This window comes from Pipistrellus kuhlii, unplaced genomic scaffold (genome assembly GCF_014108245.1).
Source record: "Pipistrellus kuhlii isolate mPipKuh1 unplaced genomic scaffold, mPipKuh1.p scaffold_m20_p_6, whole genome shotgun sequence".
In the NCBI taxonomy this organism is placed as follows: domain Eukaryota; kingdom Metazoa; phylum Chordata; class Mammalia; order Chiroptera; family Vespertilionidae; genus Pipistrellus; species Pipistrellus kuhlii.
In genome coordinates this window covers 66932300-66954838 of record NW_023425562.1, presented here as the reverse complement: position 1 = coordinate 66954838, position 22539 = coordinate 66932300, and the positions used below count along the sequence as shown (strand labels likewise).

The 22539-nt window shown below is 38.2% G+C and overlaps 1 protein-coding gene across 1 annotated transcript in view; it reads right to left on the bottom strand.

Moving 5' to 3' along the window:
• The window catches only part of MACROD2 (mono-ADP ribosylhydrolase 2), a 1879699-nt gene that overhangs the window by 511201 nt on the left and 1345959 nt on the right, over positions 1 to 22539 (bottom strand). The window contains exon 8 of the mRNA XM_045574651.1: positions 9024 to 9097. Coding sequence (XP_045430607.1) covers positions 9024 to 9097 — 74 coding nt within the window. The remainder of the gene's footprint in view (positions 1 to 9023; positions 9098 to 22539) is intronic.

Genomic DNA, 22539 nt, shown 5'->3' with positions numbered 1-22539 from the left:
ACTCTAAGGATCTCTCCACCCAGAGTAAGACTAGGAAAAAGGATGCTTGAGCAGCATTACTGAATGGCTAAAGAATATCTTATTACAGCCCTCTCTACCCTCAGCACATGGGCTAACTGGCAAAATTTATATTATTCTATACATTGTGCTTCTAATGGACAGAAACTGTGTTATGAAGCATGGAGGCAATGGCAAGGGGATCTAATTTCTGGCTCCAAGAATTTGGGTGTGCATGTTGTGACCAGATGCTAAAGACCTGTGGTAGTAGAGAGGCAGTGGATTTGCCCATGGGACAGGCTCCAATGTGTGGTAGTCTATGGTGGCATGAATTCTTGAACACTCCCACCAAGTTAAGGCAGAAGCTTCCTTGGGGTGTGGTTTTCACTCTAAAAATGGCAATGTAAAACCATAAGATAAAGAGTTAAAATTCACTTCTGGCCAAGACCGGTTTGGCTCAGTGGATAGAGCATCGGCCTGCAGGCTGAAGAGTCCCAGGTTCGATTCCGGTCAGGGGCATGTACCTTGGTTGCAGGCACATCCCCGGTTGTGGGTGTGCAAGAGACAGTTGGTCGATAATTCTCTCTCATCGATATTTCTAACTCTCTATCCCTCTCCCTTCTTCTCTGTAAAAAAAATTAATTAAAAAATATAAAAAATTCACTTCTGGCCCACGTCAGTCTAACAAATCCCAACAAAGACAGCATAAAAATGGGAAGGTATTGTGTGCATGAGTGTGTGTGTGTGTGTGTGTGTGTGTGTGTGTGTGTGTGTGTCAAAGAGAGATAATAAAAAAGAGGGGGTGGGTGGAATCTATGAAGAAAGGAAGAGGGAAGGGTGGAAGGGAAGGAGGAAGGAAGGAAGGTAGGAAGGAAGGAGATTGATGGAGGAAGAGAGAAAACATAAACTATTTGCAAGTCATCAGGGTTCTGGAAGAGCCCTAGAAATATGGTATATGTTTAAAGTCTGGGAATAATTTTCCTCAATTATGTCACAGCCAATGAGCATCATGGCTTCCACCTGAAGACCATGCTTGCACTAGTTAAAGGATACATTTTTATAGCAGCATATTAAAATGATGATGATTATTACCATAACCACAGTTCTGCACAGAATGTGAATATTTTAAGATGGAGCTTATTTTATCAAACACACATATTTTATCCTTATATTTCACCAAAAACTAAGGCTAGCATAGATTCTCAAATGACATCTGAGGACATAAAAACACATTCCCCAGAGAGAACACTGGGCACTTCATTTTTTCCGGCCAGTTCTCTGAATGTTAACCACACCACTATGTTGAGTGGAACTTAGGTTCCATGCATTATGTGTTTTGCATTTCTGTAAAAAATCATTCACAGGAATTGAAACTTGGTGTGAAGTATATAATTTTCCCATCAGAAATATATCATTTTATGTTCCATTTAGGCCCCCTTTTAAGAACCACAAAGATCCTAAGGCATTTCATGTCAAAGACATAAGGCAGGCCCCACATTTGGGTGTTTTTTTTTTTGGTTTTTTTTTTGGGGGGGGGTTTATTTATTTATTTTTATTATTATTATTATTTTTTGTAATCCATAATATGATTCTGAAAAAAAACAAAAAACCTGAAAAAATTTTTAACACTGCATATGCTCAATGACCTCTGCCAAGAAGGAGAAGAAATACTCTTGGCACCAAAACGTAGAGTATGATGTTTCCTTTGTGATCCTTAATAAAGAAACAAGTGACTCTCCCTCCCTAATCTTGTCAAATTATCATGAGAACAGCGTATGAACCTCTCAGAAAGCTGAACTTGCATCTCTTCAATAGATTCCCAATTCTATTTTCCTGAGTTAAATGATTCCGTTCACATTTTTCAATACTTTAAGGATTGTGTATATGAAGATTGGAAGGCAAAGGAGGGTGACAATATTACTGCTTCCATACTGCACAAATCAATATCTTTACTTTTAAAAAACACCAATGGGAAGCTCAAAACTAATTTTGTTCTCTGGCAGCCATCAGTTGACCTTGAAGTCTAGATCATACTGGGTAAGGTCTGATATTTTTGCTTGTTACAAATTGCAGAGATGGATGAATATATGTCTCAATACAACACAACATGCACACATCTCGTTATGCCCTGCCACATCTGTAGGCACACTACTGAAAATGCCAGATAGCAATATCATTGTTGTCCTGTGTCCCTCAGAAGGCATCTAAACAATTTAAATGATAAGAAGATGGCATTCAACATTTTCAACAATAATCTATTTGTGCTAAAAGCATAGTTAAAAATGCTATATTTTCCGACGTATAAGACGACCCCCTAATTTTTACAGTTAAAACATAGGTTTAGGCCTATATTCGCTGTATAAGACTACCCCCCACTTCCGAGGCAACACCAGTTCTTATTTTAATAGACCGCCTCTCTGACTGGCCAATCTGAGCAGGCTTTTTTTCGTTTCAAAAGTCATCTTATATGCCGGAAAATACGGTATATGTTAGACAAAAGCCTCAATTTTGCATACAGTCAGAAGGAACTTCCATCTTTTTCCCACTAAGAAGACAACTGATTTTGGTTTAAAAAACTCAGAGCTGTTTTCCTCACAGTCAATGATATACAAGTCAAGGCAGGTACCTCTAAGGGGGTTCAAAGATGAACAAAAGGCTCTCCCATTAAATTGTTTTCCCCCCTCCCCACCCCCCTGGGAACAAGGATATCTGCTTGTGGCAGAGGGTCTGTTGGCATGAAGGAAGAGATTAGGAAATATCCATGGAGTGACTAAATGGGAAAAATTTCTGGGAAATGCCATCCTCAAAGATCTGCAAAATGCAGCTGGCGCCTGGTCTCTGGTGAACCACAGCCTCTACTCTGGATGGCTATACATAGCCACAGCTTAAATTAGAGCTTTCCAGGATCCTGTGCATCTGCCCATCTATCCACTGCTTTGTACTTGGAGTGGGAGGGAGAGAGAGGTCGATTTTTTGTCACACTACATCTGAGGCTTGATTAGCACTTTATGGTTTTTACATTTGAAAGTACCCTGGAAACCATCCATCTTCCTTCCAGTGTGGAATTTTCATCCAAGATACCTTGCCTTAAGATGAGTTCCCAGAAGACTTAACATAAGTGCAAGGTGCCTCAGAAGCTTGCTTCTTCATAGTATTTGACATCCCTGAACATGACCTCTGTCAATGGAAAAACATCTCACAATATCAGGCTATTACTTTTAGGAGTGAAAGACATCCCTTTCTTCTTCCACTTTCTACAGAGAATATTACAGATACTATGTACAATGCCTCAGAGACAAATAGCTACATGTCACGAGTCCCTTGTGGTAGAGAGTATTAGAATAGGCATATACAAACCTTCCTTAGGCTAATGTCAGAATATGAAAGGGATGGCTCAGGGCTGTGGAGGGGGACATAACTATTCCACAAAAAATGATATTTTTAGACTGCGTGAATACTGAGGAATGCACAAAACTGCAGTTGAAAACACAGAGCAGCCACCTCCAGTTAGGAGACTGGGCCACATTTCTGCTGCTTATTTTCATAAAAACCCCTTATTTTGTTCACTTGTCTCTGTAATAAAGTTTCTACTTCAGAAAAATGAGAACTTAGGGAAAGGTTATCATGCCACATGCTGTCATTTCTTTTTTAGTAGCAAACTTATTTTCTTTTCTTCTGATTTTCTAAACTCAGATGTTCTTCATTCTTAATTTAGCCAAAAATGCCAGTGGGTAACCTTCATTTCTTATGTACTTCATATTGGGTCTCTGGGTCTCTCTGCCACATATCTTGACTCTTCAGTCATATTTCTACTTCTTTTTATTTCTGTTCTATGTTGTAAGATAAGTCTCTCTGGTCTTCTCAGAGCAATAATTCAATTCTCACTAGTGAATATTCTCTTTTGTTCTGCAACTTTTCAATCCCAAGTTATTATAGCTTTTGGTTCTGGAAAGTCATTTTTGTGCCCCAAATATACCCTCTTAAGGATTATCCTTCCTATTTTATTAAAGAGCTGTTCCATCTCTTCTGCTGCAGCCACTGCAATTAGACACAACTGTACTATTTGCTCAGCTGGGCTCCCTCAAGTCCCTTATCACTTTAAATATGTAGTGACAACAGCCTCCTCACAGTTCAGACTCTGGGCAAAGGAAACATGTGGATAGTGGATGACAGAAACATGATTTTCCTGGCTCAAGTGTTCCAATCAGACCTCTGGATATAAAAATATATAGCCCCGTAGATGGGGGTCATTGGTGTACTTACATAGAATTAAAATCAACTACTTTTTGGAAAGAAAAAGAAGTGCCCTTTCCTGAGGGTTTAAAAAATCAGATAATAAGTAAATGGCAAAGTGTGAAGGCTCACTACTCACGTAATATTACTATTATTTATGGTAAAAATTATAATGAATCATTGAATCATACACTTATCTGACTGAGGAAAACATAGTGGCTGATAGGAGAGCCATATTGCATGCATCTCCCATAGTTTGAAAAGAACATTTCAGAAAACCTGATCAGCTGAAAATCCCAGAAGATGCAACTTTGTTCATCAAGCTAAACCCTGACCTTGCTTCAAGCAGAACTGATTGTCCTATGAATGGGTAGGCACATGTTAAGTGAATAATTAGGGAAGATGAAGTGCAAAAAATAATAATGATTAAACAGAGATATGAGAGAGAATTTAAGAGAAGAATGAAAATGAACTACCATGCTCCTTCTTGGATTTATTATTGGCAATTCCAGTCACTCAAAAGATCCTGCTCTTGGCCTTCAAGATTTTTCATATAGTTTATTTAAGCATGATAGCTTCCTTTATATAAATTAGCTTGAGTATATTTATAGTTCTTGCAACCATTCTCAAAATAAGACCCAAACCCAATATAAAGTTATGACAATCTGACCAATTTTATTGGCTTTGGTTCTGACTTACTTCTTAATCATCAGGCTCAAATAGCCAACCTTCTATTTAAAATCTTCATCATATATAAAATATTATCTTAGACTTAACTGTCTGTAACATAAATCTTATTTTCTTAAAAAAATGTAAACATGATCCCCTACCAAATTTTTCAATATGCTCCAAAATTTACCAGGGTGCTCGGGCCAAAATCCTGGTGGTCATTTTTTTTCCATCCTCACCTGAGAATACATTTTTCTATTATTATTTTAGAGAGAGAAGATAGGAAAGAGATAGAACCATCTATGTGAGTGAGAAACATCATTCAGTTGACTCCCATGCACTCCCCGACCAGGAATGGAACCTGCAACCTAGGTATGAGCTCTGACTTGGAACTAAACCTTAAACCATTGGTGCCTGGGGTGATGCTCCAACCAACTGAGCCACCTGGCCATGGCACTAATGGTCATTTTTTGCTCTCTTATTTTCTTCATTTATCTTATTTAACTTACCTCTATGATAGACAATAATGCTAATTATCAAAGTCCATTTGCCTCTATTCTGAATATATGAGAGAATTGCATTTCCATGGCCCATTGGTGGCTTGCTCTGCGTGAAATGTGAGGGAATGTTATATGCATCATCCCTTTGTAGAAGCACTTAAGGGATTGTTACCTAATTGTCTATTAGATGGGAGAAACATCTGTCATGTGATAGATAATGTTTCATATGGTAGAATACCTATCAACCCGGGTTCCTGACTAAGCTAGAGCATTTTGCTGACTCAAAATATACAAATAGTGTGAGCAAAAGTTAAACCTTTGGTATTCTATAGCACTGATGTTTGGAGGTTTTTTTTTGTAACTGTACTATAAGCTAGCCTACCTTGAAACAACCCCCAACTCTTGTTAGCTGTATTGTCAAAATATATTACAAACCTAATGATGTCACCTCCTCTTCTACCATCACTGTATTCCAAAGACCCTCACCTCTTGCTTAGATTCTCTGCAGGAGTCTCATAGTCTTCCTTTTCCTATTCTCACATCTCTTAAATCCACTCATTCTCTGAGAAGCAGTCAGATTTTTTGTCTTTTTAAAGATAAATCCAATTATGTTATTCCTTGCCAAAGCCCTCAACAAATTACATTTGAACTTAGAATAAAAAACAAAGTCTCTCCCAAAACAACACTCTATGGTCTGACCTCACCTATTTGTCCCACATTTGTCTCCTGTCATTATTTATCTCTTTGCTTTGATCACATCATCTCTTACCATTCCTTGCACACAGTATTAAACTCATTCTCCTCTCAAGAGTTTTCTCTCTTTGCTCCCTCTATGTGAAATGTTCTACTATAAGATCTCTGTGGGGCTTGGCTTCCTCCTTGAATCATATAAATCTTTGTTCTAAGAGTACATCCTCAGAGCAGTCTCTATATTATCTAAAACGACTGTAACTAACACCCCTATAACTAACTATCCAATTACCTGTTTCGCTCATAGTATTTGAACTCTCTTATTTCTTCATTTGTTTAATTTATGCTTCACTTTTTCTAGACTATGAACATCATAAAGAAACAATTATGTCTTTCCATGTTATGTACTTTGTATTTAGAAAAATTTATTGTACTTAGTGGGATTTAATAAATATTATCAAATGAGTAAATAAGTAAATGAATAATAAATACATAAGTAAATAAATAAATAAGTAGCTTAAACAATAAAAGTGACAAAACAATACTTTAGTGAAGAGGAAACTAAGAAGAAATATTTTTCTTAACCAGTGTTTGTTTGTTTTTGTTTTAATAGAGGAAAATATAAATCAAAGTAAAGCTAATCAGTTGGTATAGCTTTCTCCATATCTTACCACTTAAAAACCATTATTAAGTAAAACCTGATTATTCAAGTTAGTTTTTTGAAATTAGCCAATGCATATTTAAAACCTATTTTTATTGATTTCAGGGAAGAAGGGAGAAGGAGATGAGAGAGAATCATTGACTGGCTTCCTCTTATATGCCCCATAATGGGGATTTAGCCCACATCCAGGCATGTGCCCTGACCAGGAATCAGACTATGACCTCCTGGTTCATAAGTTGATGCTCAACCACTGAGCCATGTGAGTTGGAGTAGTCAATGCATATTGAAACAGCAAGCCTTTTAAAAGAGAATTAGTATGGCATGTGTTTAAAGTTGCAATCGCAATAACAGTATTTCTCAACTCAAATTATCTATATTTTTTACATCAGATCCAAGAAATAAGCAAGAAAAATATATGAAAGGAAAATACATAGTAGGCTAGTAAAAAAAAAATTAGTGCAAAAAACCATGAAGTAGGAAATACTAAGATAACAAATGTCAATGGAAAATGACTTTCTGAATAGTTAACTAAAAGTAATCCATCAGTAGAACTCTTAATAAGGTATAAACATGACCAACATGTCTGTTCTTTATTATTACCCCCTTTATGTTATGTATGGTTATGTGTACATCCATCACATGCCAATATGACACATGTGAATTTTCATCAGTGGGAGCATCCCATTAGTTTATTGGAAATAATGTATCTGCACCATATACCAGCTCATTTATCAACTTTTACTCATGAACCCTCTACATTTTTGCAAAACAGATGGTCCAGGTGAGGTGTCTTTATTATGATCAAGAGATATATTGAAAATACTAGCTTTCAAAGTGTTTAACGTTCCTTCCCTTGCCTCAGGAGAATTCCAAGGAGGAATAGCTGTGAGAGTCAGGAGGGCTGAGTCAGGCTCTTGTCTCTGTGACTCTGAAGGGTTGAGTGTGTCATTTAACTTTGCGATTCTAGATGAAGATAAGAAAAACAATACCTATCCTAGATTTTTCATAAGACTGTCATGAAAATGATACTTGTCAAAGATATGTTTTGCCAACTGGCTATTTTAGAATTCTTTATTCTGCTTCTTTGAGGTTATTAAAATTATCCTCTAAGGTGAAGTTGTCAGATGTATACCTTTCAAAGTAGGAAGAAAATAAAGAGCAAGCAGTAAAATGCAGATGCTTTGCCATTTGGTCTTCACTTCTATTTGAGACAGCAATGTCTATAATTGTTTAAGAAATAATGAAATTACTTTCATTAGCAGAATATGACACTGGTATTTATTTAAATACACAAAGGCACCACGAGTTATCTCTCACTAGGAAATTCTTAACAGTTTATTTCCAAACCCAAACATTTCCAAATAATCCATCCCTCACCCAAAGAAAAAGCTAATTCATCGTCCATCATAAATGGAACAACATTTTTTATAGTAGTCATCTCAATATCTGAGAAGAAAAACAAAATCAGAAGAAAATGCACAAGATTGTTCATTGTATGAAACTTATTGGCTATTAATTGCCAAACCTCTGAACTTTTGACATCTGAGCCTCCACTGTGCTCTACTGATTGTATTGCTTTGTTTACTTGAGTAATTCTTCTGTTCATCAAATAACCCTAAACATATTAATAAATAAGCAGAATATGGTGTATGATGAATACTCTGATGGAAGCATTTTGTTTCCTAAAAAATCCTAATCAAGACTACTTGTCTATCAATAATCCAAGTCCATTCCAATCTCACACTCAGAAGTTACTTTATGGAAGAGATTAGTTATATATAAAAAAAACTCAGGATGAAAAAATTTTACTCTATACCAGGAATCTCCTGTCAACCAAGATAACATAACTTTCTAAGGAAAACAGCACAGGACAATCCCTCATTCTTCCTCTTAATGAAATCCATTCTGTTCTTTCTCTTACATACAAGACCTATACTATTGAAAGATATTAAAATGAGATAATTGCTAAGTGAGTCCAATCACTTTGACTCTTCACCACCAAAACCAATCAATGTAATTTCTGCAGTAAATTAATTATAAGAAAATACTCAATCACTCATGGTACCTGAATGAAGAATTATCATCTAGCTTTAGCTCAATGATTAGGCCTACTTGGTATTTATAATATATATATATATATATATATATATATATATATATATATATATATATGTATGTATATGTGTGTGTGTGTGTGTGTGTGTGTGTGTGTGTGTGTGTGTGTTTGTAATCACACCACCTTGAATGTTCAGTGATTGTGTAGTTCTCCCTACCTCATGGTGATTCTTAGCCAGCCATTCCTTAATGGTGCTGAGGGCAATCACTGCAGCAGGCTCATTAGGGAAACCTAAGAGGAGAACAAAAGAAAAAAAAGAAAAAAGATGAAGGTAATACAGAAGTCAATCATAGCATGATACTGGATTTTATCTCATTTAAACAGTATTGAATTCAACCTATTAATATTGAAGAAGGTGGGCCTTAGTAAGGCACAGACAGATTCAAAGCCTGAGATCCTACAAACTATGCATTAAGGGAACTAGTGCTATACCAAAATAAAGCTAAAAGCACTAAAAAATTTAATTGTCTCTTTAATTTGACAACATCAATTAAACATTCCCTACGTGGTTTTGCTCAGTAGATTGAATGTTGGCCTGTGGACTGAAGGGTCCTGAGTTTGATTCTGGTCAAGGGCACATGTCAGGATTATGAGCTAGATTCCCAGTGGGGAGCATCCAGGAGGCAGCCAATCAATGATTTCCTCTCATCATTGATGTTTCTATCTCTCTTTCCCTCTCCCTTCCTCTCTGAAATACACACACACACACACACACACACACATTAATTAAACATTATTTACATTTGTTTGATAGTTTTCAAAGCCATTTTATATAATTTTTTCATAAGGGATGCTCAAATTAAGGATTATTACTCTCTTGTTACTCTAAGTTTATGAATTGAGCAAATATGGCTCAGAAAATACACATGGTTGGCCCAGGGTCACAAGGCTAACAGTACTCTCCATCAATAAACTGACAGAAGACAGGGCAACTTGCCAAATAGCCATACAATTAAAAGCTATCATCAGAGGCAATGCCTGCTTCATTTAGGGCCTCTGGAAATTATGTTTGAGATTAAGATATCCTGAGCTGACCTGTTTTGGTTACATGGCTTTGGTTTTAAAAGGGCAGGAAGACTGACACACTTCTACTATGTTCCAGTGAGCATGAGCACATATCAAAATTACACAAACTCACCCACAATGGCCATTTAGTTTATATAAGCTGAACATATTTCTGAATTGCATAACTCTCAGACATTTTGCCAACAGATAATAGTATGTGAAGGTATAAATTATGTAGCAGAAAGAAGAAATGGGAGTGACCATTCTGTTGAAAATACTCCCTTTAAGTTCCCCACTGGCTTCCTTATCACCAAGTCCCCATTGGCTTTCAATCAGTTTTCATCTGTTTCACTATTATATGGCCTTGACTACTTCTCCATATTCCAATCTCTTTACCCCTGGATTTCCCTTAAGTTTATTTTTTAGTGTTTTAAACATATAACTCAGTGATTTTTAAAATATGTTCACAAAATTGTATAAGCATCACCACTAATTCCAGAATATTTTCATCATCCCCAAAGTCCACATTAACAGTCACTCCACAATCTCCCCTCTCCTCAGGCCCTGACAACTATTAATATTTCTTTCTCTTATAGATTGCATATTATTTCCCTGGATTTTCAACCCTGCCTTCTTCTATGTTTGTTCCTACCTGTTTAACCTCCCCTGGCTCCCTTTTTTTTTGGAGCATTTATTAAATATATGTCACTCCAGCTTTCTGCTTTCTCTCCTCTCTGCTTTAGCCAGGTGCAGAAACAAATCCGTGAGGAGATCTAGTCAGGGAGGCTCCTGTGACATTGTCAGTGCAGATGCAGAAAGAGAGAGGTGTTACTGAAATGAAGAGAACTGAGATTTAAAAGACCATTTTTGTCCTGGCCAGGTGACTTAGTTGGTTGGGGCATTGTCCCATACACCAAAAGGCTGTGGGTTTGATTCCTGGTTAGGACACATATCTAAGCTGCAGATTCAATCCCAAGTCTGGGCATGCAAGGAAGGCAACCAAATCAATGTTTCTCTCTCACATTGATGTTTTTCTCCCACTCTCTCTCTCCCTTCCTCTCTCTATAAAATCAGGAAACATCATTGGGTGAGGATTTAAAAATAAAAATTAATTAATTAAAAAGCAGTTTTATTGGAAGGCAAATACATATTTCAGTAGTTTATACTAATGGTTGAAATCTCAGTAGACTTTTAGAGAAGATGTGTGCAAAAGAAGTTGTTTTACTTATTTCTGAGAAAAAGAAAATGTTCCTCGTCTAACTAGGTTTCTGCCTGCTTTGTTAGAGAGTGCATTAGGAAATGGGACAAAATAAAACAAGGGCCAAGCTCAACTCAAGCACTGTGATATGACAGTCACAACCGCTGTAATACAAAAAAAATATGCATAAGCTCTTGAAACTTTGTAAATTTATCTATGATATTTGGGATTGTGGATTTGTTTTGAATTCTTTCATCCTATTCATTGTTCTTAAATGGTGGCTTCAGAATGTAAAATTCTTCAAATTTGAAAAACCTATTAATTAATAAATTACATAATCCATTAAACAAATTATCGAATCAGAGGAATCTAGATCACAGACCCTTTTAAAGAGCCCCTGTCTTCTAAAACCCAAAGTCTGGATGACAGAACTGACAAGAGGTAGCAATAATAAAGCATGCCAAGGACTTTAGGGATATGGGGACACAGGTAAAGAGCCCTAAGAAAGAAAGTGGGAGAGGTTCTAGGAAACAATAAATGTTTGGGAAGAGGGCTATAAAAATGGAGAGAGGAGGAATAAACTTATAAAGCTCTGACAAGGTAGCTTAGTTGGTTGGAGCATAATCCCAATATACCAAGGTTGCAGGTTCGATCTCTGGTCAGGGCATATACAAGAATCAACCAATGAATGTGTAAGTGGAACAACAAATCAATGTTTCTTTCACTCAAATCAATAAAATTTAAAAAAATGAAAAATAGCTATACACTTAAAACAGCAAGGGGTTCATGAAAAGGATGAAAGGAAATGGAGGGGGAAGAAAGGAGGAGTACCTGTGGGCTGCAGAGAAAAGTAAGGAGGCCAAGATGGGCATTTATGATTAGAGATTCAGCACAGGAGGCTTTCCCCTGAGTTTACCACCTACATCTGTAATTGCTAGATTCCTCCCCCAGATGTGCTCCAGAACCAAAATGTTACCTCTATTCTGAAAAATGAATCGCTTCCTGACTTTGCAGTTTCGGCCTATGGCTTTACTTCTCTACCAGTCACTACAGTATATGACTGTCCTTCCTGTTGCCCTTTGAGATATCTTGCACCACCCTTTCTTTACCTCCTTTTCTGATTGACCTGACCTGCCTCATCCTGACAACTGCAGCCAAATCATAACTGTGTTCTTTCCAGCCTTCTCTCCTTCTTCAATCTATCTCGTGTGCCTGTTGCAAGTGATTCTTCCTGTAGTTATTTCAAGCACCCACCAAACAATGGCAGCCTTTGCTGACTCTCCAGCTCCTACAGAGTAAACTCTCTGTTGGCCTTGAATTCTATATCCTGAGGAACCTTTCTAGACTTACACTTAGTTTTCTTTCTCTATTCTCTTCCCCTGAAAATTCTTCTCTAACTTTTTGATGTCCAAGAAGCACTTAAATCATAAAATTATAGGGCTGTATAAAGCTAATAAATACAGTAATCATGCTCACTTGCAATGGCCATTAGCATTAACCTTTAGAAGATGTAATGCCCAACAGAGAAATTACACAAATTATTGTAGAGCCATGGCAACAATGTTCAGTTCTCAATTATTGGTGACCTTGGTCATTTCCCCACATTCATCAAAGCCTCTGGCTCTGAGTTATGGCTGTCTCCACCTCAAGGTATGTCATAATCCCTGGGTGATTTCAGCATCCAAGAAATGACCCACCTAACACCTGGCCTGCCAGGTCTTTGACTGAGTTATTGACAACAAGAATGTCCACTCTACCTTCAGCCCAGGTCACAAGCTGGACCTGGATATTACATTTCCTTCTCAAAATTACTAATTAAAGCATTTCTTTCTCACCATCTGTTCTCTCTTGTATTTTTGTTCAGCTACTTTCCAAGGAATGTTCTTTACAAGCATTTGAAGGCTGCTCTGTCCACAAAACATTCCCCAAATTAATGCTAATGTTTCTCCTCCGAATAGTCTCAATCTTTTCTGTCTCTCCATGCTCATCCCATTTGCTATTGCTGTTAGCTTTCTCAACCTCATCACACTGGCCCCCCCCCCCCCCCCTGTCCTTTGAATGTATCATGTTTCCTTTTGCCTTCTTGCCAAAAGGGCTTGCTCATATTGTCTCTTCTTCCTGAAATGACATTCCTATCCTTTTGTCCTAGCTTATTTTAACTTTTACTGGTCCTCCGCTTAGTCCTTCTCCAGGGAAGGCTTCAATGACACCAATAACTCTCTATTTTGTGCTTTCATAACACCATGTACCTTTCTCTCGCGAACTCATTAAACTTGCAATTTTACATTTACTTATGTAAATAATTAATAATATTAATAGAGTGAAAGCTCTAAGGAGGTAGATATCACACCTGATTTTGCTTATCACTGTATCCATAAAGCACTGCTGGCATACAGAAGATGATAAATACGTATTGAATTAGTGAATGGATAGTGGACTCATAACTCATTATATTGATAACGGAAAAGGCTAAGTGCTAGGAGAACAAGTTTGTTTAGCCCTAGAGTATGGGAAGAGTGAAGGGATTCTGAGAAGTTGCCCAAGTATAATGATATATCACAATTATCCTATTTTATCTCTAAGGAAAATTATTGAAAAGATGCATAAGATAAAACATAATTCTGGCTCAGAAAATATGCTTATTAATTAAACAAAAAAGCATAAAATAGCAATTAAAAAGGAGAGAGAATTACCAAGGCAATTATCTCTGAAAATATGTCTGCTTTCAGTGGGTATATACAAGATAAAGTATGATGTTCAGAGAAAACAACAACATCACAGTCCTTTGTCAGCTTAACTGCAAGACGCCAAGGGTTACAAGGAAACCAATAAATAGATGAGGACAGATTTTTGCCTGGGGATAGGCTCCTGATGACAGTTAGGCCTGCCTTAGGACGTCACAGTTATATTCTGCTCACCAAGAGACTTTTGTTCACAAAAGCAGAATGGCCACCCAAAGGGAAGGTGGCAGACAAGCCTGAGATGTGTTATTGAATTAGATGACAAAGAAAATCTCTTCCAAGTATGAAGGCCAATGAGTATGAATAAACCATTAATAATTTAGGGCCAGGAGTACAGGGAGTTTTTTTTTTGTTTTTGTGTGTGTGTGTGTGTGTGTGTGTGTGTGTGTGTGTCCAGATGTGAGTCAAATCTGTGCTGCTGCTGGCATTCTAAAGCTTAGTTCCTTATCCATTAGGATGGATTATTCAAATTAAATTTTGTTGTAAATACTGAATGTACAATATACAAATACAAATGAATGTTCATATACAAATGTTTTTATTTACATTTGTATTGAACTTGCTTACTAAATGTATATATATAGCTATATTTATGATAAATGCATAATATGCTAATTAATATGCTAATTAAATTGGATGTCTTTCTAGAAAACCTTCTAAATGAAGCAGGGGCTGCTAGGGAAGCCAGGTCCAGGATGCCTACTGGCAGCTGGAGGGAAGCCCAGGTCCTGGGTGCCTGCCTATGGCAGGAAGGAAACATGAGTCCTCAGTACCAGAAGGAAGCCGGTGCTGGCAGCTGGGGGAAGGAAGGCCTATTCTTACATGAAATCTGTGCATTGGGCCTCTAGCATCCTAAAGAGGGAATATGCTAACTGACCATCAAGCCCTCACAAAGATGGCGGCGCCCATAGTCAATAAGGAGGGGTATGGTAATTGACTGTCATGCCCTCTAAGATGGCAATGCCAAAAGCCATAGGATGGTGACAACTGTTCCTTCAACCCTGCTGGAGTGGCAGGCATGCAGCATGGCTGGGCTTGCCCCCAGGTGGGTCCAGCTGCTCCATACACCTGCCTCTAAAGTCCCCCAGTCCCCTCACACCCCCAACCACCCAGGGCTGGCCCAAGGTGCAGGTAAGCCTTGGATGATGGCTGCCCAGCACCCAGAATCTTGGATTGGAGAGGGTGTAGGCTGGGCTGAGGGACCCCCTGCCTCGTGGACAAGTTTTATGCACTGGGTGTGTGTGTGTGTGTGTATGTGTGTGTATATTACCAAATCAAGATATAAAATTTTCAACATCTCTGAAAGCTGCCTATCCCAAGTCAATATTTACCCCCTGAAGGAAATACTATTCTTTATTTTATTATCACAAGTTGGTTTTGTCTGTTTTTAAACTTCTTATAAAGGGAGATATAATGTGCACATCTTTTAACAATGTTTTGTTCAACATCATGCCTGCCTGATTTATTCATGTTGCTTCATATAACAGAAGCTCATTTATTTCCATTGTAGTGCTGAATTCCATCCTTTGAATATTGCACAGTTGACTTATCCATTCTAGTGTTGATGGACAATTGGATCGGTTCCAGTTTGAAGCTGTTATGAATAAAGCTGCCATGAACATTCTCATACTTGTCATTTGATAGACATAAGCACTTGTTTCTGTTTAGATTATAACCAGAAGTTGGAGCTACTGGTGCATTGGTTATGCAGATGTTAAATCCTGGTAGATTCTGCCAAAGTTTTCCAAAGCAGCTGTACAACTTATACTCCTACCAGAAATATAAGAAAATTTAAACTAATGTATTATCTACTCAGTTCACATGTCAAGAGGACTTACTAATTCTATTTTCTTGCCCACATTTAAAGCCATTATATATAGGTTTAGGCTAAACAATATTTTTTTATAGCTAGAAGCTTAGAGGAATTTTATGACTTACCTGTTTTCTCCCTACACATTAGTGAGTACTTAACCCAGAGAAACAAGTTTTGTCAACAGAATATAAAAGCAATTTAAACAAAAGAGGGAAAATGGAAACAGCAAGTTGAGTTTGCAATGGGTTTTCATCCCTGGTACATAAAATAACTCACTAGACATTTTCCTTGCACACAGTGATTACACAGATTTTTCTTTTTCAGTCAAATTGCGAAAAGATACAACATTTCACTCACTGAAAATTCTACCCAGCCACTGGACTATTTGCCTGTCAAAATAGTTGAAAACTGGAATGCTTGCAATTCAATGAATAATGAATTTGTTTTTTACTCTGCCATGATTGTCCTCTCTAGCATTCATGTTTTTGTTTGTTGTTTGTTTTGCTGATGTTGATAATTCCCCAATATCTTCAACTTACGTAGTTCCTAGGCTGCCGTGTAGAAACTAATTTTGTTCTCCTGATATAGAACTCCAACATGTTCTACTGAAAACCTGGCCTATTCTACTGAAATAAAAATAGATATAACAAACTCTGCCAGTAAAACTGCCTGTTTTGGAAATAGAAGCCATGGATCAGTTTTTGTTTTAGACTTAAAATGAAGGTCTGCTTATAACTATAGATTTCCATATTCTATAGAGGCATATGGTAATGACTTAAATCAATTATTTCAAAGAAATTCTTACTACAAAAAAAAGCCATATTGAACATAATACCAGGCAAATTAATGCTTTAAAATGTTAACCACATCTACCATTTGCAGTCTCTGTTTTGCTATTTTCCCCAATATTTCCTCCTGGCCCAGTTACTAGGAGTCACCTCTGCTTTACTTATGAATGCCTTTCTAGCAGTTATAAGAAAAAAGCAATCTAGAGATCAATGTCCAGGTGAAGCTCACAGATGTAGAAACTATTATTTGTGCACTTAATCATTTTATGTTTAGCTGCACAATTTCTATGTTGTGGTTTTCACCCCCACCCCACCACTCAGAGAACTTGGCCCAAAGCTGTGATAAAATACTAACCATTTTATGGAACCCTAAATCCCCATGTGTACTGCAAGTTGCTGCCATACTCACCAGCCTTTAGAGTGACTATAGGCACCAAATTGGTACTGAATGGCTATAAATATCCAAGAGTTAGAAGCAATTGATTTTTGTGTGTGTTTGTTTGTTTTAAATCAAAGTCCCTTGAACTCCTCACATTAAATCAACATTGGAGCCTGCCCCTCTCAGTGATTCTTTAATGTAGAAAGCATGATGCTCAATTTTTTTCTATTTACACACAAAATCAAGTAAAATCAAGATAAACATGGGGTCTTCAGCACTGATGAACATTTCTGACTGATGTAAATGAGAGGGATGTATAACTGCGTTTATTGAAATGTTAACAACAGCAGAACTGACTAGCAATGCAGAAGTACACTTTGCTTATTTTTTAAAGGATATAACTACAATATAATACTTTTCATCATAGCACAAAAGTTCTGGTGTGGGGACCAAAGGATATGGATCAGTATACTTTACAAGCTAAGATAAAAGAGAATATAGTGTGAGATGAGTTGTATTTTTCTCAAAACATTCTTCAACAATCCACCCTGAACACAACACACACACACACACACACACACACACACACACACACACACACACCTGTTAGGATAGGGAAAAGGGGAAGGATAAAGTTGGAAGCTCTGATGGACATAGGGAAGTATAGGGATGAATGTATTTTTTTTTTATTTTTTTTTTGTATTTCAAAGTAGCTTTTGTGAACCCTCTCCCCCAAGGCCTCCCTTCCTTCTCATAAAAGCAATTCTGATAGCATGATGAAATCAAATTACTTGAGGGAAATGATCTGAAGGAGCCTCACCATTAAGCAATTGCTAGAGCAGCCACTCAGACAATTCTCGCTAAAGGCTGAGTTTCACAAAAGATAAAACAGGTGAAGTAATAAGAGTTCCACTGGCCCCTGTTACTGCAGTGAGCATGGCAGTAGAATGCTAAGAAGGGTGTCACTGCCTTCCCTTGGGAGAGCAAGAGGCACCACAGTTAGGCAAGAGTGAGGCATCCACAACCTGTCATTAAGGTGGCAGAGACTTAGCCATTCTTTAAAAGGACAAGGCTGGTTTTATTATATGCTACTATGCACACAATATGGCACACAAATAAGTGAATAACCATAGCAGATACTGGCAATATCTTGCATATACCACCTTGGCATGTGCCATTCTCACATTCTGGCTTTACTTATGACTTTCAGCATCTAAGGCCTTTTTAACTGAGGGCTCTCTCTGGTGTCCAGAGCTCACTCAGCCCACATGTGGGGCAGGTCCAAAGTGTCAGGGGGTTGAGCCATATGAGCATCTTTCAACCAATGATTCATGAGAAGTGGGGGCATGTGTCTCAGTTAACTCACCCCTTGGGGAGAACAATGCTGAGGTTCACACTTCACTAAGTTGCCCAGCGTTGCCCAGTGGGGTTACTCTCCAGTTGTCTACAGTGGCAGATTGCTCAATAATGCACTATTTTTGGGCTTTCTTTATCAATCTCTCTTCCTTGCTCCTTTTCCTAAAATCATCTCCCAAAGGAACTATTTGCACCCAAATCCTTGCCTCTGAATCTGCTTTTGGGAGGAGCCAAACTATGACAACAATCAACATACAGTCATGAACTCAGAAAAAATGTGTCATGTCTTATCTTGACAGCACCCTTTCTTTAAACTTTTCTAGATGAAATCTCTAGATTATGGCAACAGTAGAGGGATGTTTTATAAAATAATTAATGAAATAGGAGAATGAGTTGAGAAGCTCATGGATTATCAGCTTGAGCACACTATAGTATTTTATTTTGGGGGAGGACAGGTACATGTGATATATAATAGGTTAGGCTCAGAATGGCATGTAATCTGGCCCTGTGAGACAGAAATTTCTCCCCCCAGAAATCTTGACACCAAAGAAATTTGTTATTATTGCTGCTATGGTTGTTAACATTTTATGAGTGATTACTATGTACAAGTCGTTCTACTTAGTATGTACATGTGTTATCTTATTTAAGCTTCACAACAAGCCAATGAAAACAAGAAGGGGGATGAGTAATTTAGATGAGTTGGTTGGTTTTTCAATGAACAATTACTTTAATAGATTGAGGGAGGAGTCATTTAAAATGATTAATTTGGATTTATATAAAATATTGCCAACAGGTGTATATTGCCCATGGTCATGGGTGGGCATGGGGTGGGAGCCTTGGCCATTTTTAGGAGACCTGCCTGCCACCTTTGGCTTCCACATAAAATAAGCCAAATCTTCAAAACCCCCTTCAAGATGTATATGAAACTTTTCCAGTTTTATAGAAGAGAACAGACTCTGAAATAACTCCAGCAAGAAGGAGAGCAATACCCAAGCCTGGGCCTGCCTGAATTTTCTCATCCACACCCTCTGCTATTGCCTGGACATAACATAGCATAACCCAGTCCTGGTGCAATAATGTCTTAAACTCCTATGAAAGAAAATCCAATTGGAGGTCCCAATGGTCAGAAAGCTTGTTTTAGAGTGCCCAGCTCAGTGCCTCCTGCATGAGCCACACCCAATAGACCTGGCAAGACTAATGTTCTGCCCTCTATCTCAGGTGGAAGCACGAGTGCACAATTTAAAGTCTTCATTACAGAGTGTGGAATAGGCCCCAGGAGTCCCTGGGGAACATAGAAAAGAGAGTGGTTCTGATTGGACAATTACCTTTGCCCCCCTTATCTAAGGGGCTTATGTTCCAAAATCCCCAAAGGATGCCTGAAACTTTAGACAGTACCAAACACTCTATACACGTTTCTTTCTACACATACATATAATAATTATAATAAAGTTGAACATATAAAGGAGGTACAGTAAGATATTAACAACAACAATAATAAACTAGGACGATTATTAACAATATACTCTAATAAAAATTGGGTGAATGTGGTCTCCCTTTTCTCTCAAAATATCTGGAATTTTCCATTTAATATTTTCAGAGCACAGTTGGCTGTCACCATGGAAAGTGAAACTACGAAACCGCACTCTTCAACATTTAGGTGTCATTGTTGTGGACATAACTGGAACCTGTAAATTGGAAGCCAACTGGCTCACAACAGAACTTCTGGGCCATTGAACCATTCCCCATGGTCCAGCCTTAGCCCTTACTTCAATGTAGCACCCGTTTTACTGGCAGGACACCTAGGATTACTCACACTATGAAAAAGGAGAAGGAGAGTTCTTTATTTCTTATCATTGTAATCACTTCACACCCAATTTTTCATTTCCCTTGACATGATGTATGCCATAGCAAACGCTATCCCATAAATTCTACTCCATTCCATTGCTGTTGCTTTCACCTCTTTAAACACTTGGGAAACACAAAGTTTCCCTTTTAAGTTGCCCCTCCTCATTCAAAGCAGGTATGAATGAGTTGTGCTGTGAAGGGACATGAGGTTACAATCTGTGCAAGCTTCATCAGCTTCTCAAATTATGAGCTCCAGTGTGTTTTTATGAGTGTGTTTTAAAATCATCTTTTGTCTAAGAAATTATAATAATGACCTGAGAAATGGCTCCTGACACAAATTCTGCCTTATGCAAGCTGTTTCTACTACCCTCCAATAGCCTCTTGAGAGGAGATGAAAAATCTCATGGAATCACTTAAAATTTTCTTAAAATTCTTTTTTAAAAGAACTTTTTTTTTTTCTACAGAGATAACCAAGGGAGTTCATTTGGGACATCACATTTGAGTAGAAAATATTTATGTTGGGATCTACTTAGAGATGAAAATTCAGTTGCTGATTTTTGAAGTGGTGGCATTCTATTGTACATGGACTTGGTATCAGTGGTCTTTCTTCAGTCTTTTTAAAAAATATATATTTTTTATTGATTTTTTACAAAGAGGAAAGAAGAGGTATAGAGTTAGAAACCTCAATCAGCTGCCTCCTGCACACCCCCTACTGGGGATGTGCCCGCAACCAAGGTACATGCCCTTGACTGGAATCAAGCTTGTGACCCTTCAATCTGCAGGGTCTGACCCTGACTGACCCAAACTGGTTAGGAAGAGTGACCTTTCTAAACATAAGCAAATCATGCTACATCCATGCTGGGAGACCCCAGTGGCTTCCTCCTCAATTTGGACTTTTGAACAAGGTCCAAACTCCTCGCTTTGGCTTGCAGAGCACTCTTGCTGTCCTTCTTCAATCTGAATTAATAGGGGTTCCATATTCCTGCTGGAAAATAAGCTCCGTGAGGCAGAGCCCGTGTCTGTCTTATTCACCTTTCCCCCTTCAGGGCTCAAAGCAAAGTGGTGTTCAATAAATTATCATGTTGTATTTGGGGACTCAGGAAGAATCCTGTTGCTCCAGTGTCCTGTGAGGCTCTCTGTCATCTTGCAGTGACCTTATGCCACCTGAGGCCTAGGAAAGGCAGCCCTCTCGGTAGAGGGTGGGAAAGAACTTACTCTCTGCTGTGCTGGTGCCTGTCAGCCAAGACTCCTCAGGTCTGTGACTGACCTTGGCAGGACCTAAAGGCATGCCTAGCTCATTCCATCAGCATAAGTCTGATAAATATCTTTTCAGTTTCTGTCACCCTTGTGCTGAGACAAAACAAAGGGCCTCTTTCAGGGACACATCAGCACAGTGGGTGAGTCCCTTAACTTCAACTGTCACTGACTTGCAAGCATGGAACCTCTCATTTCCCAAGAAGTTTCTATGCTCCCACCTGTCCAGTCAGTTGCAAGATTATCTTAAAGGAGCCTCTCTGTCCTTTGTTTTAGCTGCATGCGCCCTGAAAACCACCATGAGAAAGGAAAGGAGTTATTTTATCTGCAATAACGTGTCCAATCCCCTAAGACCTGAATTTGTGAACTACCCCCATAGCTTCAGGAGTTCCTCTGAGAAGCTTAACACTTTCTTCCTCCATGTACCTCAGGGGAGAATCTCTCTTCTTGATGTTTAAAATATTAAGACAGATTTGGGCTACAATTCTGCATTCTTCCGTCTGTCTGTAATAGTCCCTCAATTTTAACATGTGGGGTTACACTGAAAGGACTGGGTCAGTTGGTGAGAACTGTGCTTTGTGGTTTGAGAACCTCCTTTGATGGTTGATAAAGAGATTAATGCAATCTCAGGGGCTAAGGCTGTGGTTAAAAATAACACTTGATTTGATATAATTTTTGTGATAAAATCTATTATTTGATATAATTAAAGCCCACTGGAGGACACTGTCCTGAAAATTATTTTCAAATACATTTCAAAAGATGAGTGAACGTTTCTGAAAAGTTCTGTAGTTATAAATTTAATGTGAGCAGCAATGCCACCATTAGACTGCTGTGTCTCATTTTGACAGTTTAATCTTTGAGTGTGCTGAATCTGATATGTGTCCTTGATTCTTCACTCTTCTTTGTCATACCCTTTGCCATCTGACTTTGAAGGGCTGTCCCTGTGGGTGAAATGTATTTCCTGGACCCTACTACCAAGTTTGGCCATGTGACTTGCTTTGACAAGGGGGTATAAGCAGATCCTCAGCTTTAAAAACATTTATTGGCACTGCCTTTTCTGACAGGTACCTGACATGAGACAGGTAAAACCAACTGGGCCCCAACAGAAGCTTGGAATCCAGATTGGCAGGGGCTAACTCCAGCCTCATTCAGTCAGTTAAACAACCTGGATCAGCTGAGGCAACCTGCAGAACCATAAACAAAAGAATAATGCTACATGTGGTCAGCCACTGTGTTTTTGACGTAGTGTGTAATACTGGCTGACCCACTGAGCCAGAACTGATGTGCTAGTGAA